Source organism: Ursus arctos, unplaced genomic scaffold, assembly GCF_023065955.2.
Source record: "Ursus arctos isolate Adak ecotype North America unplaced genomic scaffold, UrsArc2.0 scaffold_19, whole genome shotgun sequence".
NCBI lineage: Eukaryota > Metazoa > Chordata > Mammalia > Carnivora > Ursidae > Ursus > Ursus arctos.
In genome coordinates, this window is record NW_026622863.1 from 56,990,595 (window position 1) to 57,015,238 (window position 24,644).

Below are 24,644 nucleotides of genomic sequence, written 5' to 3' on the forward strand. Positions count from 1 at the left end.
GAGCCAAATGGTCCAACACCAAGAGAAGGGGTTTTATACATTTAGGCTCAGGCACACAACAGCACGCCCCACGGCCACTCCAAATGGCCAGTTGGAGGAAGATCTGCCGACCCCGGGAGGGACTTAGAATAAGTGTTGGTGTTCAGGGGGGCGGAAGCAGCCCCTCGTCAAATGAGACAACGCAATTTCAAATTTGAGATCTGCGGGGAGTAGGGAAAACAAAAACGAACAACTGTCCCACATTTTAAAAAGTCTGATGTATTTATTGTGCTTTTCAGTATTTGCCAGTTTTCCGAAAAGTGAACATAAGATTTTTTTTTGTAACCAGGTAATCAACTTTAAAAAACCAGGTAATCAACTAAAAAAAAGAAAAATGAGGCAAATAAATGATAAGCTAAAGGCAGCTTAAAGTCATAAAGATAACAACTCCCCAAGCGTCCCCTCCCCAGCCCCGCCCGCACTGGGGTCAGAGTCCACCCTGGGGCAGAGAAGGGGGTTGGGGACCAGCAGCTCAGAGCCAGAGACACAGGTCTGTGAAGAGGCAGAGGAGGCTGCCTGGTCCCTGGACAGACACCTAGCCCAGGGGGACCCGTGCAAGCCATGGACCTTTCCAGATGCAGATGCAGACTCTGGAGGGAGCTGGTTCTCCTGGGTAAGACAGCTGAACCCGCAGGGCAGGGGAGCGGTAGAGGAGAGGGGGGCAGGACTGGCACCAGGACCTTCATGAGCTCACGTACCTGGGCATACCTCGCCCATAGACACACTCTCTCTCTCACACACACACACACGCACGCACGCACACACAGTGTTCATCCCCAACCCCCCCAGAGTGATGAACTTGGACCCCCTCCCACACCTGCCAGAAATCACCTTCTCTGGGTGCCTAGTCTGCCCTGATCCACTCCCTTTTGTCCCCAGCTGGACTCCTTCCCCACCCCTCCCTTCCCTCCACGACCCTCTGAACACCCCCTGACAGGGGCAACTATCATGTCTCACTGGCCACCCTGTGTCCTGTCCTCAGATGCCACTAGTGTCTACACCTGGGGGCCTGGAGTGGGGGGTCTCAGTGTCTTTTCCTCCTCCGTGGAGCCAAGGCTTAGGGGATGACAGATCCTCACCCACATTCATGTGCACTCTACGGAATTCAGATGCCAAGTCAAAGACATGCGTAGACAGTCTTGGGGGACCTTAAGCACCCAGATATCAACCGAGCTCTTCCCACTGGGTTCCGCCCCATGCTCAGGGATGCCGTGATGGGGTGTCTGGTGTGAGACGCAGATCTACCAGCAGACTCCGATGACCCAGAGTGACAGGGATGGAGATGAGGGGGCCCAGGAGGCTGGGGGAGCCCCAAGGGGCCTCCTGACCCAGACTGGGGAAGAGGGGACATCAAAGCTGAGAACTGAGGGCCGAGTAGAAGTGAGTTGACGGGGGGAATGGGGAGAAGGGAACATGGATCTGTGTGCCAGGAACAGGGAAGAGCATGTGTGAAAGCCTGAAGTCAGGAGAGAGTGTGATGTGTCAGGAGAGCTGCCTATGTCTGGGGCACACAGTGTATCTACTGTATTTTCTGATAAATGAAAGCACAAATGAATGAATGACTGAAGAAGGGGGGGGTCATGGGGTCATGGGGTGGGGTGGGTATGATCCAAAAGGAGGCTGAATGAATCATAAAGACCAGTTCTAAGAGTGTCTCATAAGCCACGTTGAGTTTGAACTTTATCCATAGAGTGCTGGGGAGCCATGGAAGGTACCTAGGCAGGGGAGAGAGCAGGGTCACAACTGGGGCTTTATAAGGATCCACATAACTGTCGTATGAGGATGGGTTGGAGACGAGTGTCCAAGGAGGAAGTCAGGCTGGAAGAGGATGAGGAAGGAATGAACCAGGACAGGGGCTGAGTGGGCGGGGAGGAGAGGACCGGCTGGGGAGCTAGAAACCCATGGCGTGTTCACCAGTGTCCCTGGAGATCGCTTCCCGGACGGTGTAAATCAACCTCAGTCCTCTCTCTCTCTCTCTCTCTCTCTCTCTCTCTCTCTCGTGTATGTGTGTCCTATTTGTCTTCCTCAGCCAGTCTCCTGGCCCGTGGGATCCTCCAAGCCTCTGGCCAAATCTACATCAGCCCAGACTCGCTCACAGGGCTCAAGGGATTTCGGACCATCCTGATCCTTGAAAATGCCACCGAAGACGCTCAGGAATATAGCTGGCACCGCGGTACCAATGGCACTGCGGATAATTTTATTGTCAGCTACAACCCCCCCTCCCATTCCTGGCAGACCGGGCCCATGTACAGCGGCCGGGAGAACGTGACCAAGATGGGTGACCTGACCATCAGGAGATCTGCACTAAATGACACAGGGAACTACACCGTGAGAGTGGACACTGGCAACGGGACCCAGACCGCAACTGGCTGGCTGGAAGTTCAAGGTGCGTGGGCGGGTCGCCCATTTCCAGACCTGGGGGCTTTGGGAGTGAGGGCCCTCGGAGATCATACTGTCCAAGCCTCCTCCACCCCCGGGTGACAGTGGGAGCCTTAGAAGATGGTGGTCCAGCGTCTCCGGCAGAGATGGGTCACTTTCCAGGGCTCCGGTTTCGCCATCAGCATATCGGCTACGTACTGCTGCGTAACAAAGGGCCGTGAGCAGCCGTTTCAAACAGCAGCCATCATCTATCGGCACACGTACCTGTGGGTCAGAAGTCTGGGCGGGTGCTGTGCTCTGAGACTCACAGGGTGTCAAGTCGGGGCTGTGGTCTCATGTGTGGCTCTGTCCGTGCGCATTTCACATCATGACTCTTTGCTTCTTCAAGGTCAGCTGAATTCTCTCTCTCTGGTCCTCTAAGAAGGAGTCTTATATGACATAAAGGGAACGACTGGAGTGACAGTCCATCACCTTTGCCATACTGTATAGGTTAGAAGAAAGTCGTGGGCTTCAACCACATTGGAGGGGATGATACAGGCTGGAGATCATGGGGCCATCTTGGAATTCTGTCTCCTACAGACAGCACCTGGGGGCTCACAGGGCTGGGGGGAGAGTGTGGATTTGGAGACAGGAAGCCCTGTGTTTACCTCTGACGGTGTATATGTCCCACGGCCCTGAGCCTTCATCTTCCCTCTGTGGTGTTCTGTTTCCTCATCTGCAGAATGGGCATAGTATCTACCACTGCCTGTTGTAAGGTTGGAGGGAGTATCTGTAAAGCAAATGGGACTCAGATAATGGGAGCAATTATTAAAGCGTCCCAATGCCACCTGTCACTCAATTCTACCCGTGGCTCCTCAGTGGGGGGCATTCTGGTTTTAGGTTCCGGGTTCGGAAATAACCATGAGGCCACATGCCTGTCCCAAGAGCTCACCATTATTGCAGTGGAGGCCACACTGGCGACTCCACACATAGGACGGTGGCCTCAGGCAAGTGCCCACACCTCAAGCACTCATGCCCACTCCCTACTTCTCTGTCCCTCACAGCTCTAGGACTGCTTCCCTGCCAAGACCCCAGACCCCATCTTACAAGTCTTGCCTTCTCACCAACCTACCCCAGAAGCCCCTTTGGAGAGGAGGAGAGCTTGGGGAGGCAGACCCCACGCCTAATGTCTTCTTCCTGCTTCCCCCAGATGTGGAAGGCAAGCCAGACATCTGGGCCAACGCCAGCTCTCTGGTAGAGGACATGGATTCTGTGGCCGCCATTTGTTATACTAAGGCCACCAACGTCAAGTGGTACGTGGATTACGTACAGGTATCCAGCAATGACCGGATGACAATCTCCCCGGACCTCAAGACCCTCGTCATCCACCGGGTCAGCCGCTATGACAGAACACTTCACTGTGCGATAGAAAGCATCCCAGAGATTCTTCAGAGAAGTGAAATTATCTCTCTGACTGTGAACTGTGAGTGGTCTGGGGCCACGGAGTAATGCCGGGGGGTGGGCTCAGAGCCTCCCAGGAACGTAGCAATAAGACAGGCAGAACTGGAGAGAGGAAACCCCATGAGCCAGCCCTCAGCCAGCCAGATCCGGGTTTGAATCTCAGCTCATCGGACTTAGAATCACCCTCACTGCACAGAACGATCTGCTACTTAAAATGCGGACCCTAACTCCTACGCCTCAGATTAGAAATAGTGTGAATTTGTTCAGATCTGGCTTTTGTAAAGACGGGACTGCTTACAACTAATGGTTTCTTAAAAATGACATTCAGCTTATTAAATATTCAAATCCCATGTTCCCGTGAGCCTTCAAATACATTGATCTTTTTATTCTGGCTTTCTAAATTTAGTCAAATCACCTCCACTTTTCCTTTTACTCAGACTGAACTGACTATACTCCCTTAAACAGACAGTTCGATTTTAAAGCTAAATAACACATTTCATGCATTCTCTTTTCTCCACGATCCTTCGGCCGCCCACCAAGGCAAGTACGCCATCCAGCCAGACCTCCCCAAAATCTCAAACAGGTCTTGTAAGTCGAAGACATCGACTTCTTGGATCTTCTCAATGTTCCAGGACTTTTCACATTTACCAAATTCTTTCACATCTTTCGACCGTAAAAAAAAGCCCAAGTCTTGAATGGTTTTCACATCTGAATCTAGAACCACGCAAATCCGTCAGATTTCCCAACAAGCTTGCCCTGGCGATCACACAGAGAAAGCGGTCACAGAGCAGACAGTTCCTGACCTCCAGACACAGCTTACTGGCGGGACGTTTGCAGCCGAGAGCCAGGACCCAGGGGCTGCCTCTGCAGGGAGATTCCTCCCAGGCCATCGGGGGAATTCGCTTAGTCCCTTTGTGGGTCACTAGGGGACCATGAAATCCCTAATCCTCTCCTTGCGACTCCATTTCCCTCATCTATAAAATCGGTCATATGAGTTCTTACGGGGCTTAAGCAGGTGTGTGAACCTGTTAAGTGTTTGGAACAGAGCCCCATGTGCAGGGGGCCTGATGTCCTGCTTCTATTCCTATTTTATTGTGACGTGAAGGGCTGTCATGTCAGAGTAAGCACTTGGTAATGGAAGATGCTATCATTATAGTCGTGTTGTTGGCACAGCTGCCTTGCGTGTGTTGGGTCTAGGGGGTGCTCGGGGTGCCAAGCGGGGGCACCTCCCGTTCAGGGAGGACTGCGTGTGGATTGAGGGAAGGAGACGGGACCCCAAGGGGTAAAACACGTAGCTCTGGGTCTCCTGCCCTGTCTCTGCAGATGGACCAGACAGCGTGTGGCTGAGTACCAGTCCTGATATCTTCAAAGGCGTCCTGTCCGCTAAGATCGGCTCCCAGGTGACGATGGAGTGTAGCGCCACTTCCAAACCCAGTCCCAGGTACCAGTGGATCCACAATGGCTCCCTCCTGAGCTTCTCAGAGGCAAGCGTCACTCTCCCAAGTCTGACCCTGGAGCAGACGGGCAGATACAGATGCGTCGTGGGGAACCCCGTGACCCAGCTGACCATGTACAGAGAATTCCAGATCCAGCAGCAGCCCCGTGAGTACAGTAGCCCGCCTCAGGGGCTCTTTCTCCCCAAATCTTCCCATCTCCATGCTTTCGCCTAGGCAGTGCCTGTCATCACGGATGCCGTCTCCACCTTGCGATGCCATGCTCACGACTGTTGAGTAAAAGCCACCCCCACCCGCCCTGTCCTCTGAGGTCCAAGTCCAAAGCCGCCTCCTCTAGGAAGCCCTCAGGGATCTCAGATCAGAGCAAGGGTGAATCCCAGGGAGATACAGTCAGCCACCATTAACTGAGCACTTACTGTGTGCCAGCCGCCATTCTAATCTGTGGGACCCTTGCAGTCTCCCCGCAGAGGAAGTGACTGTTGTGGACACCACTTCCATTACAGATAAGGAAACCGAGTTGTGGGAAGTCTGAGCGCTTCACTCAAGGTTCCAGTTCCAATCAACAGAGGAGGCAGGGTTCAAACTCTGGTTGTCCGACCGCACAGCCGATGTCCTCAGCTCTTTTACTTGGTTGCCTCCAGATGAGAAAGTGGAAAGGCCGGAGGGGGAGGTGGTGCGGGGGAAGCAGGGATCTGTTGTGGACGTGATGTTTGGAACTTGGCTTGAGAAGGAGTCTGTCAATGGGAAGAGCGCCTCTCTGAGCCTCAGTTTCCCTATCTGTAGTGTCGAGGTAGAAAGGGTCCCTATATGACAAGGCTTCTGGCAGAATTAAATCAGACCGTGCATGACAAGCCACCAGTGTGGCTTGTCCCAGAGAGAGCCACAAACACAACTGAATGTGGGCTGGAAACATGTATTGGGGTCGCTCCACTCGGTTTACAAAGCACCTGCTATGCCCCAGACACGACCGACCAACTGTGAACAATTGTGCACTGACTGATTCACACCTTTCTTTTTTCTTTTTTTTAAGATTTTATTTATTTATTTATTTGACAGAGAGAGAGACAGCGAGAGAGGGAACACAAGCAGGGGGAGAGGGAGAGGGAGAAGCAGGCTTCCCCGCTGAGCAGGGAGCCCAATGCAGGGCTCGATCCCAGGACCCTGGGATCACGCCCTGGGCCGAAGGCAAATGCTTAACGACTGAGCCACCCAGGCGCCCCTGATTCACACTTTTCTAACTCCACCAGACTGTGAGCTTCAGGAGGACAGTGGCTGGGAGAGCGTTTTCTCGCTCCTTGTCCCTGGTGCTTAGCACGGTGCCTGACACCCAGTTGGCCCTCAGTGCAATGAGTTAATGACCCTGTGTCTCGGCCCTCGACCCTGTCACTCTACCCCCTTGAGTGGCTTTGTTCTTTTTTCGGAGCACTTCCGGCTGCCTGCAATGATACTAGACATTTCTTTGCTTAATTGGCAACTGTCCACTTCCCAGCTGGGATGTCAGCCCCGTGAGGGCAAGAAGTTTGTTTTGTTCACTGTTGAGTTCCTAGCACTTGGAACAGCAGATGCTGATAAATCTCGGGAGAATAGATGCATGGGTGAGCGAGGGGTTGGGTAATGGCGCCCCTGACCCCTTGTCTCCTCTCCTCCAGAGCACATTCCTGCCGTGAACAAAGGTTTCTACATCTCGGGAGCCAAAGTGGTGTGGCTGATCGTGTTCACCGTCCTGGGCGGCATCTATGTCTGCGGAATCCTGATCTACACCTTGGTCAGCCATTTCTCCACCAGGTGCCTGTTGCCCCGGGTCGAGGGTGGGGTGCTGGCTGGGGACTGGGTCTCAAGAGCACTCCCTCAAGAGGGGAAGGCAAAGCCAGGAGGGGAGGGGACAAGCTAGGAATGGGTTGTCAGGAATCATCTGGGGCAGACAGGTAGGTCGCGGACCAGCAGCCGGTGGCAGAGAGGGACCGTGTAGAGGCAGTCTTGCCTCTAAATAGAAACGGGGTTTCGGGGCGCCTGGGTGGCGCCGTCGTTAAGTGTTTGCCTTCGGCTCAGGGCGTGATCCCAGCATTCTGGGATCAAGCCCCACATCAGGCTCCTCTGCTAGGAGCCTGCTTCTTCCTCTCCCACTCCCCCGCTTGTGTTCCCTCTCTCGCTGGCTGTCTCTATCTCTGTCAAATAAATAAATAAAATCTTAAAAAAAAAAAAAAAGAAACTGGGTTTCGCTCGGCAACTTCTTTTCATCCCAGTCTCTTTGTGTTTATGACATTGATACAGAGGTCCACCTAGAGGGACGGCCATGAGAATGAGCAGCGTGGGTGCCAAGCATCCAGCGTATGTCTGGGACGTGGTAGTCACTAGTTACCAAGCGAAGTTGGGGAAGCAGGTAGTAGAGTCAACTGCAGGGGAAGAGCTTGGTCAGAGGGAAGATTCTAATCCGGGTTTCAATCTCAGCTCTGCCTCCAGCTGTCTGGGTGGCCTCGAGTAGATCACACTCGCCTCAGGTCCTCTTCACCCACCTGGAGGATGGGAAGGGTAATGTCCGCCCTGAAGGGAGATATGGGGGCTAGACACAATTCTTGGAGGAAGAAGCAATTAGCAACATTCTCAGTACAGATAGATCAGAATTTCTCAAGCTCAGCACTATCAATATTTGGGGCGAGATAATTATTTCGGGGGCAGGGGTAAGGCTCTCCAGTGTGCTTAGCGGCATCCCTGGCCTCTACCCACTTGATACCTGAAGCAATAACCTCTATCACTCTAAGATTAGACCACCAAAATGACTCTAGGCATCAGAAAAGTCCCAAGGGCAAAATCGCCTTGGTTGAGAACCATCACAGTAGATGCTAAAGAAAGCAGTGATGATGGGGATGATGGGGATGCTGGTGCTGCTGATGCTGGTGATGCTAAAGTAGTGGTTGTGGTGGTGCTGGTGGCGGTGGTGGCGGTGGTGGCAAGGATGGTGATGGTGATGATGGTGGCGATGGTGGTGATGGTGGTGGCGATGGTGGTGATGGTGATGACGGTGATGATGGTGGTGTTGGTGGTGGTGGTGGTGTTGGTGATGGTGGTGATGGTGGTGGTAGTGGTGGTATTGGTGTTGGTGGTGGTGGTGATGGTGGTGGCGATGGTGGTGGTGGTGATACTGGTGGCAATGGTGGTGGTGGCGATGGTGGCAATGGGGGTGGTGGTGATGGTGGTGGCGATGGTGGTGGTGGTGATGGTGGCGATGGCAGTGATGGTGGTGATTGTGATGGTGGTGGTATTGGTTGTGGTGATGACGGTGAAGATTTTAGAAGACGCATTCTTTTTTTCAAATCATTTTAGTATTTTGATATGGAGCCTATCCGTGATCATTGCACGGTCTGTCAAGAAGCTTACAGTATTGACCGTCAGTGTGAGAGTGAGCCCATTTGTGCTTTAGTTTGCTATGCGCAAGATGGGAGTAATACTGGTATTGACCTCACAGGGATATCTGCTATGGGGATAAAGAAAGGTATCACTGACAAATAGCTTGGAACAAAGCTTGGCACATAGTAAGCACTCAAGAAAATCTTAAGTATTATTGATAGCATTATCATTCAATGTACTTTTCCAAACTAGTCACGATAATCTCTACAGAATTTAAGAGTGGTTCCAGGATATCTAGTTTACTTCTTCTTCTACAGCCTGAAAAAAGCTGTCTAGCCTGGTATAACCCCCTCCTCACAGCCAGGAGTGAACTGAACGTCTCCGCTGCCCCATTCTCCTTGGAGGTGCCCCATTCTCCTTCGTCTTAGCTCTCCAGTCTGGCATGCATGAGAGCTGGGGGCTGGGAGTCAGAGAGGCCAGGTTCAGAATTAACCTCTGTCATTTTCTAGCTGTGTGACTTTAGGCAAGTATCTTCACCTCTCTGAACTCCTATTTCTTCACTCACAAAACAGGGTTAAAGTTTCTACTTTGTGTAACTGTTGAAAGGGTTCAATATAATTTCTATAAATCATCTAGTGTCTGGCATATTATACGTGTGAAATAACTTACTATTATTATCACTAGTAATTAGGCCAGGGAGTGCCAGCTTCTTCCCCAGGTACACCCAGCCTCTTTTCCCTCCCCACATCTGCTGCCCCATGGCATCTTCCTCCAGTGCCCTTAAGACATCAGAAACACTAAAACATATGGGGAATATGGAGGACTCTCAGTGTAGAGGTTAAGCTCCCAGATTCATCCCCTGCTACTTCTGAGGTCCTTCAAAAAGAGGGCGTGGACAGAAGAAGCTGATGCCTCATCTCCCCAGGATTCTCCTGCATTCTCTGTTTCCTAAGGACCTGAAATGTGACGTCTTCCCTGATTTCTCCCCCTAGGCAGTCCCGGTTACACGAGCGTCCAACTTAGACCATAAGGACAAGACCAGATGGGCAAAAAGGTGAGGTGGGAGCGAGGGAGAAGGGCTGAGAGTCCCCATAGGGATGGGCTAGGCTGGAGAGGGTACAGGGTCCAGCTGGAGTTGACAGTCAAGAGAAGGAACCAGCCCAGTCACACTGAGGTTGGGAGATGGAGGCTCCCAGAGGAAGTCTGGAGTCCGCCCCTAGGATGGGGTGGGGGTGGGGTGACATCAAGGGCAGAGTGGCCATTGGCTGCTTCATCTGCCAATCAGAGCCAGTCAATGGGAAGTAGGCTGGGGCGGGTCCTATGTGGAACCCCGTGCTTTCATTCTGAGGCCTCTTCTCCACCAGCAAATGCGCTTCTGACTTCTCCTTTTCCTCACCTTGACGCCGTGGCACCACCAGAGAAGAGGCAAAGACAACCACTGTCAGTGACGGGGAAATGGAACAACCTCTAAATGCCCAACAACCAGGAATGGTTTAAGTGGACGAGCACAGGTTGAGCTAATCTGTCATGGTTAGAAGCCACGCTGGAGAAAGGTGCTCACTAAGGCAGGAAATGCTTACAGCTCCTTGTTAGCAATGCGTAATGTAAAGCTGCACCTGGTGGGACCGTCCTTACGAAGAGGGAAGAAGAGGGGAAATTAACTGATTGATGTAATATGTACAGTGTGTATGTTTGATTCTACAGTAGAATTGGAAGAACCAGCTAGGGTTCTTAGCACCTCCTGCCCCACTTCCCCCAGCTAACAGCCCGTCCTCAGATGGGCCGACCAGCACTGTCTTCCCAATCATCTTCAATGCGTGCAGGCAGATTGAAAATAGGTGCGTACATGCTTACGCATCTCGGTGCCATTTCTATGTTCTGTTCACGCATTTGCCTTTTTGCGTGGTCTCCGTGCTCACTTATTCTATGTGTCAAAATGCAGAGATTCACAGGTATTTCCCAAACCACCTCATTTGAACGACAGAAAACCAAGCACATCCTGAGTGAACCACTGCATAACCCATGAACAGAAGTGGGCGTGATACTATTTCTATATCTAAACCTGTATCTCCCCACCTTACAGTCTTAAGTAGTTACGGCTGTTGAATTTTACCCAAAGCCTTTTCATTATTGTTAATTTTTTTTATTATTTTTTGTCAAAGGTAGCTTTACGTACAGTAAAATGCACAGATCTTACATGTATAATTCCATAAGTTTTGATAAATACATACACTCCTATAACTACTATCCCGATCAAGATATAGAAAGTTTTCTGCATCCAGAAAGTTTCCTTGTGCACCATTGAAGTTATTCCCCAGCCACACACCCCCAAACAGAGGCAGCCACTTCTGTGAATTTCTGTCCCAATAGATTAATTTCATCTGTTCTTAAACTTCATCTAAGTGGAATTACAGACTATATATTCTTTCGTATCTGGCTTCTTTCACTCAACATGTTTCTGAAATTCACTCACGTTCTTACATGTGCCAACTATTCATTCTTTTATTTTGGTGAGTAGTATTCTGTTGTTTGGCTATAACACTTTGGTTATCCATTCACTCGTCGTTGGGCATTTGGGTTTTTGTTGTTGTTATTGTTGTTGTTGTTGTTGATGGGCATTTGAGTTGTTTCTACCTTTGGTTATTATGAATAATGCTGCTATAAATATTCATGTACAAATGTTTGTGTGGTCCGTTGCTTTCATCCTTCTCGAGTAAAAATTAGGGGTGGAATTTCTGGGTCATAGAGTGGGTATATTATGTTTAACTGTATACAAAACCGCCACATTGTTGTACAGAACACACAGTCGTACTATTTACATCCCACCAGAAATATACAAGGATTCCAATTCCTCCATACCCTCTCCAACATTTAGTGCGCTCAGGCTTTTTGATTTTAGCCATTCTAACAGATGCGATAGGGCATCTCGTCGTGACAAATTTTCATTTCCTCGATGTCCAGTGGTGTTGACCAACTTTCATGTACCTACTGGCCATTTGGATCTCTTCTTTTGTGAAATATATGATTGCGTATTTTCTCCCCATTTTAAAAATTAGGTTATTGTGTTATAAACTGGTAATAATTCTTTATATATTCTAAGTTCAAGTCCCTTTTCAGGGATATATATATTTATATATATTTCTTCCAGATTATGGCTTGCCTTTTCATTTTCTTAATTGTGTCTTTTGATGAACAGAGGTTTTTAATGAAAAACATATACATAATGCTTACTGTTGTGGATGTCCTGTGAGAAATCTTTGCATACCCATAGATATTCTCCTAAATTGTCTTCTAGAGCAATTCTGTCTGATAGAAAAACAGTGCACCCAAATATGTAATTTCAAAAATCTAGTAGCTATAATAAAAAAAAAAAAGTAAAAAGAAACCCGTGAAATTACTTTTAATAATAATGTATTTAACCCAGTAGGTCTAAAATATTATCATTCCAGCAGGTAATCAGTATTAAAAATTATTAATGAGATTTTTATCTCTTTTTTTGCACGGTAAATATAGCACATATTTAAAAAAAGAATTACTTATCTATTTGAGAGAGAGAGCATGCAAGCAAGGGGAGGAGCAGAGGGAGAAGGACAAGCAGACCACCCCCCCACCCCCCGAGCAAGCCAGACTCAGAGCTCTATCCCAGGACCCTGAGATCACAACCCCAGCCAAAACCAAGAGTCGGACACTCTAAATGCCTGAGCCACCCAGGCGCCCTAGTGTAACACGTCTTAAATGCCATGGCTACTGGCTACCGCACTGGGCAGCACAATTATAAAACCTTTATAGTTTTCACTTTTAGGTTTATGATTCATCTCAGACTAATTTTTTGCGCGTGACACGAGAAAGGGGTCAAGGTTCACCGCCATTTGTTAAAAAGTCCCTCCTTTGCCAATTGAATAGACTTGGACCTGTTCGATACATACATACACACCCTACTTATGGACGCTATTCTGTTTTATACCACAGTGCCTTGATTGCTCTAGCTTTATAGTAAAGTCTTATTTCTGCAACTGTGTTATTCTTTTACCAGACGGTTTTTGCTGTTCTAGGTCCTTCGCATTTCTACGTAACTTTTGGAACCAACTTGCCAATTTATGTGTGAATACATATGTATGTACTTACACGTTTGGGAACCTTTCTCATTGGTTTGGCTTGTCTCTATAGGGAGAGATCATGTCCCACTGCTTGACCCCCTTCTGAACCCAGAAGTCTACCTCTTGAGCTTGGCTTTCAAGAACAGAGGCAGAGGAAGGTCTGGTGGGAGGGCGTTCCAGGAGGAGGCATGTCAGCAGGCGAGAGTGAGGGCTGCTGCTGGAACCTTCCAGAATCAGAATTCTCAGGAAGACTTTTCTGCTCCAAGCGCAGGGTTCCAGCATGTGGTCAGCCTACACTTTGTGCCAGGAGCTCCGACAGGATTTTCCTACTGAATTCTCACCACGAACTTGCAGCTAGCGCTTCTCATCCCAGTTTCACAGAGCAGGAAACTGAGACACAGAAAGGTGGGGATTGGTCTGTCGTTTACTTAGTAAAGGGGCGGTGTGGCTTTGCACTTGAAACTCCCTGCTTCCAAAGTCTGCATTCTTTCCACTGTACTTATAGCTCTTCACCTGCAGGCCTTTTAATTCTACAGGAATCAGCCTCTTTTTCTTTGCCCCTCAGAGGCCAAGATCCCTCAAGCCAGGGCTGGGTCTCAGCAGGCTCTCACTGGTGAATCTTGATCTCCGAGTACTCGATACCAGTGGCCGCCTGTTCCTGCCGGCCCCAGGGCTCTGTCCCATGCAAGCTGAGGGATGCATAATGGAGCTCTTCTTCTTCCCCTGAGCAGAGGGTAGCTGCATCCGGGGGAAGGCTGCCTGCCCAGGATTCAATCAGGGGACCCTGAATGGAGGGAGAGAAAAGGGAGTCAGAGCAGAACGGTGGGGACAGGATAAGGCGGAGAGTAGGGGAGGGAGGTCCATGAATTCCTTCATCCGTTCATCCCACGTACATTTTTGTTGAATATCCTCCATTCACACTTTCCTCAAATATTTAATACATAGCACTTTATTTGGTGCTGGTGAATCTCATTGACTTCCCACAACAACCCCATAAGGAAGGTATTATTATTGCCCTCATCTTATTGCTATGAAAACGGAGGGTGAACCAAGGAAATAGCGTGTTCAAGGTTCCCAGTGAAACCAGGGTCCAGCTCAAGTTCTTCCTGACCCCAAAGCCTGGTGTCCTACCGAGGTCCTCTGTGCCTGAGGCCCTGAGCTGGACACTGCATATGCTGTAATGGTACAGCAGAGGTAGGCCCGGCCTCTTGCAACTTACTCTTTTCTTCCCCTTGCAGCTTACTTCTTAACCGAGGGAGGAGGCAAGAAGTGAGTTAAACAAATAAATATCTAATTGTGAATTATTATAGAATGGACAGGAACAGGGTAAGGGAGAGAGAACTACAAAGCCTTGATTCGGGTACGGCACCTGTCCTTAGGAAGCTTGCATTTCGGTGGAAGGACAGTCAGTCAAAGAAATTACATCCCTGTGATATAGGCAGAAAAACAGCCCCTCAAAGATGCCCACGCCCTAACCCCCTGGGAGCTATGAATATGTTACCTTATATGGCAAAAGGGACTTTGGGGATGGAATTAAGGATATTGAGATGGGGAGACTGCCCTGGATTATTTGGATGTGGTCAATGTAATCACAAGGGTCTTTCTCTTCACAAGTGAAAGGAGGCAGAGAGGGATTTGAAGATGCTTCTGGCCTTGAAGACAGAGACCAGGGCCATCCAGCCACATCCAGAAGCTGGAAAAGGCAAGAAAACACATTCTCCCCCTGGAGCCTCCAGAAGGGACTCAGCCCTACCTGCCAACACCGTGACTTTAACCCAGTGAAACCCATTTTGGTCTTGGGACCTCTGGAACTGTAAGATGATACATTTACACTGTTGGAAGCCACTAAATGTGATTCATTACCACAGAGCGGCAGGTGCTCCGGGGGGGGGGGGGCAGGGAGGGGCATCCGTCTCTGCTGTCCCCTCAAGAAGAGAACACTTTAACAAAACAGTTCATGGTTTTGGTCCTCCTGTTCTCTCTTGATTATTCTAAGTAAGACACACACACACACAACCACTTCCCGACACTGTTGTTACCGAGACCTCTGCTCAGTGAAATCTAAACGGTCCCTTTTCAGTCCCCACCGCTCTGGACTTTGCAACAGCAGGTGGCCCCATTGAATGTCTTCCCTAAATAGAAGCTTTTCTTTTCTTAACCACAAGGTATTCCTCAACTGCCCCAGCAGCCACTTTACTGGGTGCTCTCCATTTCCCTGACCCCGAAGTATGAGAGGGGCCCCAGACACTTTCCTTCTTCAACTTCATTTCGTGACCTCATCCACTCTATTGGCTTCCTGTCATCTACAGGCTAATGGCTCCCAAAGCTTTACCACCAGTCCATTCCCTCGCTTGAACTGTGGACTTTGATCCGATGGTGTAGTTAGAATCCCCGTTCCCTTGTCCAACACACGCACCAAGCAGATTCAAACTGAACTTCTCCTTTTCTCCCCCAAATCTCTTCCTCCTACAATCTTCTCAAGCGCAATGATTGAAGCCTCCATTCTTCCAGCTGCTCAGTGCAAACACCTAGGAGTCTTCCTGGACCCCTTTCTGACACTCATACCCCACCCTCAATCCATTAGCAATTCCCATTAGTTTTAGCTTCAGACCTCATCTGGAATGCACTCATGCACCACCCTCCGCACGCCATCTTGGTTCTGGTCACCATCATCTCCCGCCTGGAATGTTCCTCCAGCCTCCTCTCTAACGTCCCTGCTACACACAGTCTTTTCTGACACACAGCAGGCAGCGGGATCTGTGAAAATGAGAGCTGGCTCATGTCCTTCTTCTGCTCAGACATCCCCGGATGCCCACAGTGGACTCCATGAGCAGACAGGATTTACACATACCCTGACTTCTCCAAACTCATTTCCTGCCTGTTGGCACTTGCCTCCCTCTGTCTGATTACACAGACTTCCTGCTGGTCCTCCGCTTACTGGTCTATGTCCTGTTTCTGAGCATTTGTACCTCTTATTTCTTCTGCCCAGAGTGTTCTTTGGTCATAATAGATTGCAAGCTCTTGAGTTTCCTTCATGTTTTTGCTTAATCATCACTAACAAAAACCACAAACCAACCAATGCCATGGCACAGAACGTTTGCAAATCATAGATCTGAACGGATGTTAATATCCAGAATATATAAAGAACTTCTACAACTCAACGACAAAAAAGCAAATAACCCAGTTTTTTAAATGGGCAAAAAACCTTGAATTAGACATTTCTCCAAAGAAGATATACAAATGGCTAACAAGCCTACGCGAGACACCATTGCTGATCAGTAGAGAAATGCAAATCAAAACTACAGCACAATATCATCTCGCAGCCGTGAGGATGCCCACTAGAAAAAGTGAAGAAAGAAAGGGGGTGCCTGGGGGGGCTCAGTCAATTTAGCAACTGCCTTCATCTCCGGTCATGATCTCAGGGTCCTGGGATTGAGCCCCGAGTTGGGCTCTACACTCAGCAAGGAGTCTGCTTCTCCCTCTGCCCCTCCCCCAACTCGTGCTCGCTCTCTCTCTCTCTCTCTCTCTAATAAATAGAATCTTTTTTAAAAAGGCAAAAAATAAAACATAGCAAGCGTTGGTGAGGATGTGGAAAAAATGAGCCCTTGTGCACTGTTGGTGGGAAAATAAACTGGTGCGGCCCCTGGGGAAGACAGTACGGTGGTTTCTCGAAAAAATTAAAATGACAACTCCCATGATCCAGCAATTCCACTTATGAGTATTTATCCAAAAAAATTGAAAGCAGGATCTCAAAAAGATATTTACACACCCATGTTCGTTGCAGCATTATTTGCAATAGCTCGAGGTAGAAGTAACCCTAATATCCATCAGCAGATGCCTGGATAACGAAAATGGGCTGTATTCATGCAACAGGATATTATTCAGTCTTTTTTTTTATTTAAGATTGTATATATTTATTGGACAGAGAAAGAGAGACAGGCAGCGAGAGAGGGAACACAAGCAGGGGGAGTGGGAGAGGAAGAAGCAGGCTCATAGTGGAGGAGCCGGATGTGGGGCTCGATCCCATAATGCTGGGATCATGCCCTGAGCCGAAGGCAGACGCTTAACAACTGCGCCACCCAGGCGCCCCTGTTACTCAGTCTTTAGAAAGAAGGCCATCCCGCGGCACCTGTGTAGCTCTGTCAGTTGAGTGTCTGACTCTTGATTTTGGCTCAAGTCATCATCTCAAGGTTGTGGGGTTGAACCCCACTTTGGGCTCCGGGCTCAGTGGGGAGTCTGCTTAAGATTCTCTCTCTCGCTCGCTCTCCCTCTGTCCCTCCCCCCCACCTTGCACACTCGCTCACTAGCTCTCAAAAATAAAAAATCAATAAATCTTTAGAAAGAAGGACATCCTGTCACAGGCTACGACATGGATAAACTTAGAGGACATTATGCTAAGCGAAATAAGCCAGTCACAAAAAGACAAACACTGCAGGGTTCCACTTATGTGAGATATCTGAAGTCATCGAACCCACACCAACAGAAAACAGGGGCTGGAGTAGCAGGGGAAGTGGGTTGTTGTTGTTCAATGCGTACCCATAGAATTTGTTTTGCAAGATGAAAATGTTCTGGAAATCGGTTGCACAATTGTACATTTAAAGATGGCTAGGTGGTAAATTTACCACAATAAATAAAGAACGACAACAACGACAAAAAACATACGCCATCTCCCCAGTATTCCCAGTCTCTGTACCCCGCATTTTTCCCCAAAGTACATGTCTATACTTCACATTGTACTCACTTGTTTGGTTGGTTGTCTGATTGTTGGCTGTACCCCTCTGTCTAGACTAAAACTTATTGAGCCCAAGATCAACTTTTTTTCTTTTTTTTTTAAGATTTTATTTTTTTTTTAAAGATTTTATTTATTTATTCAACAGAGATAGAGACAGCCAGTGAGAGAGGGAACACAAGCAGGGGGAGTGGGAGAGGAAGAAGCAGGCTCATAGCGGAGGAGCCTGATGTGGGGCTCGATCCCATAACGCCGGGATCACGCCCTGAGCCAAAGGCAGACGCTTAACCGCTGTGCCACCCAGGCGCCCCAAGATTTTATTTATTTGAAAGAGACATAGAGAGAGTCAGAGAGCACAACTGGGGGGAATGGCAGAGGGAAAGGAAGAAGCAGGGAGCCCAATGTGGGGCTCGATCCCAGGACCCTGGAATCATGACCTGAGCCGAAGGCAGCTGCTTAACTGTCTGAGTCACGCATGCACCCCCGGGATTTTTTTCATAGATGAATCTGTGGCAGCTGAAATGCCTGTCACTTGGCATTCCACACTCTGAATATAAATGGATGATAAGTGTGACATTTACATTGGAGCGTGAAGGCTGAACAGGAACGAAGAAGTGGAAATGGGAGGGAAAAGCATTTGAGGAGAAAGGAACAGCCCATGCAAAGACCCAGAGGCACAAACAGCCTTTTCAGAGAAGTGATGGAATAGAAAGTAAGAGTGATTTTCTGAACCATTTGAAGCTTGAGACCGAAGAAAACATGTGGGCCCCTAAAAAATGTTTTTGTATATTTTTAACGGTTATTTTTTCACAACATTAAAATAATTGAAAAAAATTTGAAATATTATTGCAAACTTAGAGTATGTGTAATAAAACATTACTTTCAGTTTAAAGATTTTATTTATACCCAAACCAGAATTTTTGATAATTTTGCATTTCTGGTTTTGCTGATAGCAAACGTAGAGAAGACATTTTAAAAATCAACTTCTCTGCTTCTCTCGTTTTCATATGAGAATGCTGCCGTGTTTGACAATTTCTCTAGACTCAGTTATGGTAATAAATAATTTTTAAAACAATTTTTAACTAACTAATAATTTTAAATAATTTTTAACTAACTTTAGTCTACTGATCATGTCATTCTTTAGATTTTTTGTATTTTTCTCATCATGGATTTTTTGCCTCCATTTTGATGTTTAAAAATAGCGTATTAAGGGGCACCTGGGTGGCGCAGTCGTTAAGTGTTTGCCTTCAGCTCAGGGCGTGATCCCAGCGTTATGGGATCGAGCCCCACATCAGGCTCCTCCGCTCGGAGCCTGCTTCTTCCTCTCCCACTCCCCCTGCCTATGTTCCCTCTCTCGCTGGTTGTCTCTCTCTGTCAAATAAATAAATAAAATCTTAAAAAAAAAAAAAAAGAAAAAGTTGCCAGCCTCTGGTCTAGACGATGGACGCAAGCAGTTCCAATACAGAGGAACAGGGTCGTGATGGTTTTTAGATGACTGCTTGGTGTGGGACAAGGGAGGTGAGAGGCAGGGAGATGAAGGGGTCCAGGGAAAAGATTCTGCAGCCTTGGCAATGATGGGGGTCAAGATGGGGGGGGGCTGATGCTAGCTGTCCTTCAGAGGACAAATAGACAAGACAGGGTGAATTTGGGGCTGTAGGAGAAGAAAGAGAACAGAGAGAAGGTGACTTCTCCACGGAAGGAGTCATCTCTGGCCTGAGAGAAAGAGGAGGGAGTGGTTGTGCTGTCACCAAGATGGGGAATCCTCAGGGAGGAGGAGGAGGAGATAAGGAAAGCAACTTTGGCCATGCTGAGCAGAGTGATCCTGGGGGCCATCCTGGGTGGAGGTGTCCAGGAAAGATGCTCAGATGGCAAGACGCCCAGGTCACTCACCTGAGAGACTGACCTTGTGACAGCGTTTGCACCTTCCATGCCCGTATTCCTGATGCCCACTGATGGCCGTGGGGCGTTCTTCCTGCAGGACCTCACGCTGAGAGAAGAGACCAGAGAGCCTTTCAGTCTGGCCAGCTCACGGTGCCATAGACAGACTGACTCCTTCCTCTGTTCTCTCTTAAGGGGCTGGAAGAGTAATGGGGGTAGGAGAGTGGTGGTCCCATTTTGGAGACCCCAGTGTGGAGAAAGCAGGCCTCCCCATCCTGGAGAGTGGGGCCAGAGTTCTGTGACAGACTCACCCAGGTGCCATCGATCTCCTTCCTGCCCTTGCTTCAGGGTCTCGACCCATCCAGGTCCCTCCATTCTGTGCCCGCCTGCCCTCTCCACCCCCGGGCTATCCCTCCATCCCCATGCTCAATGCTCACGTGATGACGATGATGCAGAGAAACAGGAAGAGCAGAGCCGTAACACCTGCTCCCCCAGCTGCGCCCAGCATCCTCTCTGAGAAAGGCCATGCTTTTCCTGCAGACAGATTGGATTACTGGTGATTCCTCTCCAAGCACTCGGTACCTTCTCCCACTCCCCATAGGACCCCAGATTCCTGTTTTCCAGCCCCTCTGCCAGACTCCAAACAGGGGCACCTGGGTCTTGGGGAGGGTATGAGGGCCGGGTGGGGGAGGCATACAGGGGGTGGATTGCAGCCTGTCTTTATTTAAAATGCGTATATTTTGTTCATGGTAATATTTATTTTGCGTTCATTTATATTTTAAAAAACACTGCACTGCAGTATTACTTCTCCTTACTGAGGTTTTTTTGGCTTCTCCTTAAATTTTGTGCTCACGGTGAGCGCCTCACTTGCCTCACCCTCCTCCCTGCCCCACAAATCAAGGATCTGTATCTGCATCCCCAGACTCACCTGTGCAGGCCCCAGCCCCTCTCCTTCAAGACCCACGTCCTTCCCCTGGCTTCCCCCCAGCCTTCACCCCACCCTACATCCCTGGTCTGGCAAGAAGAGGACAGTGGGGAAAAAAAGAGGACAATGATACTATAAGTGGCAGGAGAAAACTTGGCCTCACAGAGGAATGCAGACCAGAGCTGAGCTCCCCTGTAAGGCTCAGGGGCTGCTGGGGTCCTGGGGGTGGTGCTGTTGTTCTCCTCCAATCCCCCCCCCCCCACCAGGTGCACTCACTCTGCAGGGAGAGCCTCAGGGAGACATGCTGGGAGCCCACCAGGTTCTGAGCTTGGCAGGTGAACTCTCCTTCATCTTTCTCCTGTACTTGAGGCAGCTCCAGCACCCCAGGGTTCCAGGGGTTTGAGGAGCACAGGGTCAGGCTCCCCCGGGTCCAGCTCAGCCTGGCAGGGGGGTTGCTGTTGACCTCACAGACCAGACGCAGGAACTGGTCCTTCAGGACTGAAAGAGATGAGCCGTTCTCCAGGGCTGTGGGTGCTGGAGAAAAAGAGACAGACGGTCAGAGAGACAAAAAGATGGAGAGAAAGCAGAAGGACTTGAGGAGCGCCTGGGTGGCACAGCGGTTAAGCGTCTGCCTTCGGCTCAGGGCGTGATCCTGGCATTCTGGGATCGAGCCCCACATCAGGCTCCTCCGCTGGCAGCCTGCTTCTTCCTCTCCCACTCCCCCTGCTTGTGTTCCCTCTCTCGCTGGCTGTCTCTCTCTCTGTCAAATAAATAAATAATAAAAATCTTAAAAAAAAAAAAAAAAGAAGAAGGACTTGAAAACAGACTGGATGAGGGGACAGAGAAACAGAAGTAGGTTGAAGTGCAGGAAAAGGCATTGTTGATGGGAGTGCACACTTGTCCACCCTCCATTCAGGACAACTGGCCACATACCTCAACTTGGAAAGAACATAAAAGCTACATTTTGCTTTTAGGAACTTTTCCCACAGATATAACACACAGTTGTGAAAGGAGACACAAGATTACTATTGCAGCATTTCGGCTAATAGAAGAAAGTGAATGCCATCATTTCCCAATAGGAGAAGACACACACGGAATCAGAATCCAACCAGGGGAAGGAATGCTGCACAGTCTTGGAGAAGATCGAGGACAGTCGGTACTGCTGCTATCAGAGGTCCCCTCAGATCCTCTAGGCAAACACACCAAGGCTCAGAGCAGCCTATGGACATGGGTCACCTCCCAGGAGTGGACTGAGCATCTGAGGACAGACTCTGCCGTGCCTTTGAATGCTTGTCCACGGGAATGTATTACCTGTTCAGAAGTACTTAAATAAGCAGTGGGTAGGAGAATAAAAGACAGGAAGGAGGAGTCATAGGAGATGCACGGTGAGGGACGGATGTGCTGAGTGCATGTTGCCCTGTTCTCCTCTTCTCCTGATAAAGGGGCCGGTGGGGAGGGTGGGGGGCGGTGTGCAGAAGCGGGGGGAGGGGGGCCGATGGGGACCGCTGCTTACAGAGCCATGGAGGCTGGAGAGGGGGATGACCCCTTCGTTCACCCACGGGGGGACCCGCCCCTGCCCTTGCTCCCCACACCCCAGGAGGAAGTTCCATTCTACCTGTGCCGTTTCCTTGGGAGACGGTTACTGTCAAATTCTGCGGAGAGTCTGGGACAGAAAGACATGGAGGATTCATGTCAATGGGGAGGGTTGATGGACATTGGCCCTCTGTCCCCAGAAGCTCCATAAATGGGGAAAGGGTGGAGACAGGTGTCCACCTGACCCTCTCCCAGCCTGGATTTTGGGACCAGCAACCCAATGTCCCAGGCCCTGACCCTCCACCCATCACCCTCAGGACCCCATCAGGGACACAGGGGTTCCTGGCCTGGCTCTCACAGGACACATTGAGGTAGACGGTCCTCATCATGGTCACTCTGGCCCCAGGCAAGGTCACCTGACAGGTGAGGGGCATGCCATGGTCCTGGGGTCGTGGGGTGAGGGTGAGCACCGAGGAGAGATGGGTCTTGGAGTCCAGGGAGGTGAGGGCAGCTGACGTCCAGGAGAAGATGGGGGGCGTGCCCCGCTCACAGGCCCAGGGCACAGAGCAGGTCAGGTTCCTGGGGTGGCCACACTCCAGAGTCTCTGGGATGAGGATGTCAGGTGTGTGGGTCAGGGCTGTGAGGAGATGGGGAGACAAGGGGATCAGAAGGAAGGTCCAAGGGGAGGCCCTGAGAGAAGCCTCAGGGTTTGGTCCAGCTCCTGCTTCTGAGTCCTGACATGGGTTACCCCCAACCCCTCCCAGGGGGGAAGTCCCATCCCAGCCCTGCCCTGGGACCCCCGTCCTTCCCCTGTGGCCTCTCCTGGAGTCTGCTCCTTACCTGTCACTTGAACGGAGAGCTGGCTCAGTAGGTAATTGTGTTTCACAGAAGATCCTCTCTCCACCCTAAAGAAGTATGTCCCCGAGTCCCTTCCCTGGGCGTCTCTGATGTCCAGGGAGCAGTTGTTGTCCCGGGGGTCCCCGAGGAGGCGGAATCGGCCCTGGGTCTCCTCCTGCACTTTTCGACCTGGGTTGTTTGTGGCCACGGGAGCACCGTGAACTGCTCTGGTCCCTTCCCGGAACCAGTAGCCGAAAGCAGAGGTAAAGTCAGACCCACGGTCCTCGGGCAGTGAGAAGCTGCAGGGTACGAGAGCGCACAGGCCCTCCTGCACCTCCAGCGAGCCCTGCATTTGCAGCCTGTAACCCCCCTTGACCCAGCTCTGGGGTGCCCTCTGGCCGTCAGCCCCCTCCCTCCTCCAGAGCAGGGCCAATAGCAGCAGGAGCATGTCCGGGCTTGGCAATGCCAGGGTCCCCAGAATGTCTGTTTGTCAGGGTTGTTCTCTCAGGAACTAAAAGTTGCAAGATTCAGAGGAAGGCCCGACAGGAAGATGCAGGTGATGTCAGAACAGTGACACGCCACGGAGGAGGAACTTGACACCCAGACACTGTCAGGGCCAGGACAGCCATTGGGAATCAGCCATCCGCCACCACACGTCCACTCCTGGGGGCCCTGGGCCTAGAGGCCAGAGAGGGTGAGAGTCCTCAGGGAGCCAAATTCACGCCTTGTGCAGGGCTCAAGCCCCATCTCCCAATACCGCCCCCCTCTGGGGGTGTTCTCTGCAAAGTGAAAACGGGACCCTTCTGGCCAGACCCTCTGATTCACAGACTGTACATGTCTGTGGAAGTCAGTCCTGCCAGGGGCAGGACACAGGGATGCAAGAGATGGGGGAGGCCGGGGGTGGAGGTGTGAGGAGGCCGACTGTCCTCCCTCCCTTGGCACCCACGCAGTAGGCATCCCCTCCTTGCTCACGAGATCACACGCTAGCCCCGGCCACTGCCCCGAGAGTCACTGTCCAGTGGGGAGACAGTAAGTGTTCAATGCCTGGAGCTCCCTGTGACAGGGGACCACAGGCAGAGTGAGGGGCTGCCGTCCCCCCAGGTTGAAGGTTGGGTCACAGGAAGCTTGGGCAGAGGGGACACTCAGGCAGTGGAGGCGAAGACTCCGAGGGTGTCAAGGGGAGCCTGACTCAAAGGAGGAAAGGGAACCTGAGGCTGTGATTGTAAGCGAGGTTGGGATGGGGAGAAGTACAGAAGAGAAGGGGCAGATTTCGAAAGGGATAGAAACTTCCCCTTTCCCCCTTCGTCGTGGCTGTCTGGCACCAGGACGATTTCTTCACCGCTGCTGTCTCACAGTGCCATGCTCCTCCTCTTCATTGCTCCAGAGCACACAGGTTCTGCTCGCAGGAGTCGGGTGTGCCGGGGACATGGAGCGAGGAGTGCCAGCTACGTGTCATCCACCGTCGAGATGGTGAGGAGTTCATGAGCGAAGAGATGTGCACCTGAATTCACAGAAGGGGAATTTTAACTGTGTGGCTGGGGGCTGGGAGAAGGTTCTGGGAACCCTGGTAGGTGGTACCCCCTCCCACGGATGTTGGTTCTCTTGACACATTTTGGGGGAGGGACATAAGATACACACACAGAAGGGTGCCCACAAAAACAACTCAGTGATTCATCACAAGGTAGAAATCAAGCATTGCAGGCACCTTGGACCTCCCCCTTGGTCCCCATCCCTATCGCACACCCCACTCCCCCGAAAGGAGCCCCAAGAGTCGATTTAATGCTAATTGTTCCCTTGCTTTTCTTTATAGTTTTATCACCCAAGCATGCTGCCTTTAATACTATGGCCTTGCTCGTGTTTTTAAGACTTTGTATGCATAGGAAAAATTAAATTGTTTTCTTCCATTTCACTTCATGAATCTACCCATCCCATATGACCCCTTCCCAGAACCATTACCCATAACTAGGGGTACAGTCAGCACTGGGTCA

General features: G+C 50.3%; 2 protein-coding genes across 3 annotated transcripts; one reads left to right on the forward strand and one right to left on the reverse strand.

Moving 5' to 3' along the window:
- The first annotated feature begins 491 nt into the window (after positions 1 to 491).
- Positions 492 to 11,336, forward strand: CEACAM18 (CEA cell adhesion molecule 18). The gene is made up of 7 exons (XM_026488251.4): positions 492 to 652; positions 2,069 to 2,425; positions 3,608 to 3,880; positions 5,182 to 5,460; positions 6,962 to 7,097; positions 9,650 to 9,711; positions 10,076 to 11,336. Exons 1-6 carry the CDS (start codon positions 601 to 603, stop codon positions 9,678 to 9,680), a joined length of 1,128 nt encoding a protein of 375 aa, XP_026344036.2. The 5' UTR covers positions 492 to 600; the 3' UTR covers positions 9,681 to 9,711; positions 10,076 to 11,336.
- Positions 10,785 to 23,109, reverse strand: LOC113247266 (sialic acid-binding Ig-like lectin 8). 2 transcript variants are annotated; one of them, XM_026488241.3, is made up of 7 exons: positions 22,660 to 23,109; positions 22,178 to 22,456; positions 21,902 to 21,949; positions 20,563 to 20,820; positions 19,799 to 19,895; positions 19,387 to 19,470; positions 10,785 to 13,538 (listed from the first exon to the last, which is right to left on the reverse strand). In XM_026488241.3, exons 1-7 carry the CDS (start codon positions 23,102 to 23,104, stop codon positions 13,529 to 13,531), a joined length of 1,221 nt encoding a protein of 406 aa, XP_026344026.1. In that variant the 5' UTR covers positions 23,105 to 23,109; the 3' UTR covers positions 10,785 to 13,528. The 2 variants fall into 2 exon arrangements, with proteins under 2 accessions (XP_026344026.1, XP_026344025.1); XM_026488240.3 differs by having other exon boundaries at positions 19,374 to 19,470.
- Positions 23,110 to 24,644: the final 1,535 nt, after the last annotated feature.

Bases quoted from the DNA above. Each gene is read 5' to 3' on its own strand.
- CEACAM18 (XM_026488251.4), top strand. From the start codon at position 601: ATGGACCTTTCCAGATGCAGATGCAGACTCTGGAGGGAGCTGGTTCTC. The intron at 2,426-3,607 runs GTGCGTGGGCGG...TGCTTCCCCCAG, and splicing joins TGGCTGGCTGGAAGTTCAAG to ATGTGGAAGGCAAGCCAGAC. The intron at 3,881-5,181 runs GTGAGTGGTCTG...CTGTCTCTGCAG, and splicing joins TATCTCTCTGACTGTGAACT to ATGGACCAGACAGCGTGTGG.
- LOC113247266 (XM_026488240.3), bottom strand. From the start codon at position 23,104: ATGCTCCTGCTGCTATTGGCCCTGCTCTGGAGGAGGGAGGGGGCTGAC. The intron at 20,821-21,901 runs GTAGAATGGAAC...CTTTTTCTCCAG, and splicing joins CTCCCAAGGAAACGGCACAG to CACCCACAGCCCTGGAGAAC. The intron at 13,539-19,373 runs GTGAGTGACCTG...CCCTCCATTCAG, and splicing joins TCACAAGGTCAGTCTCTCAG to GGTCCCCTGATTGAATCCTG.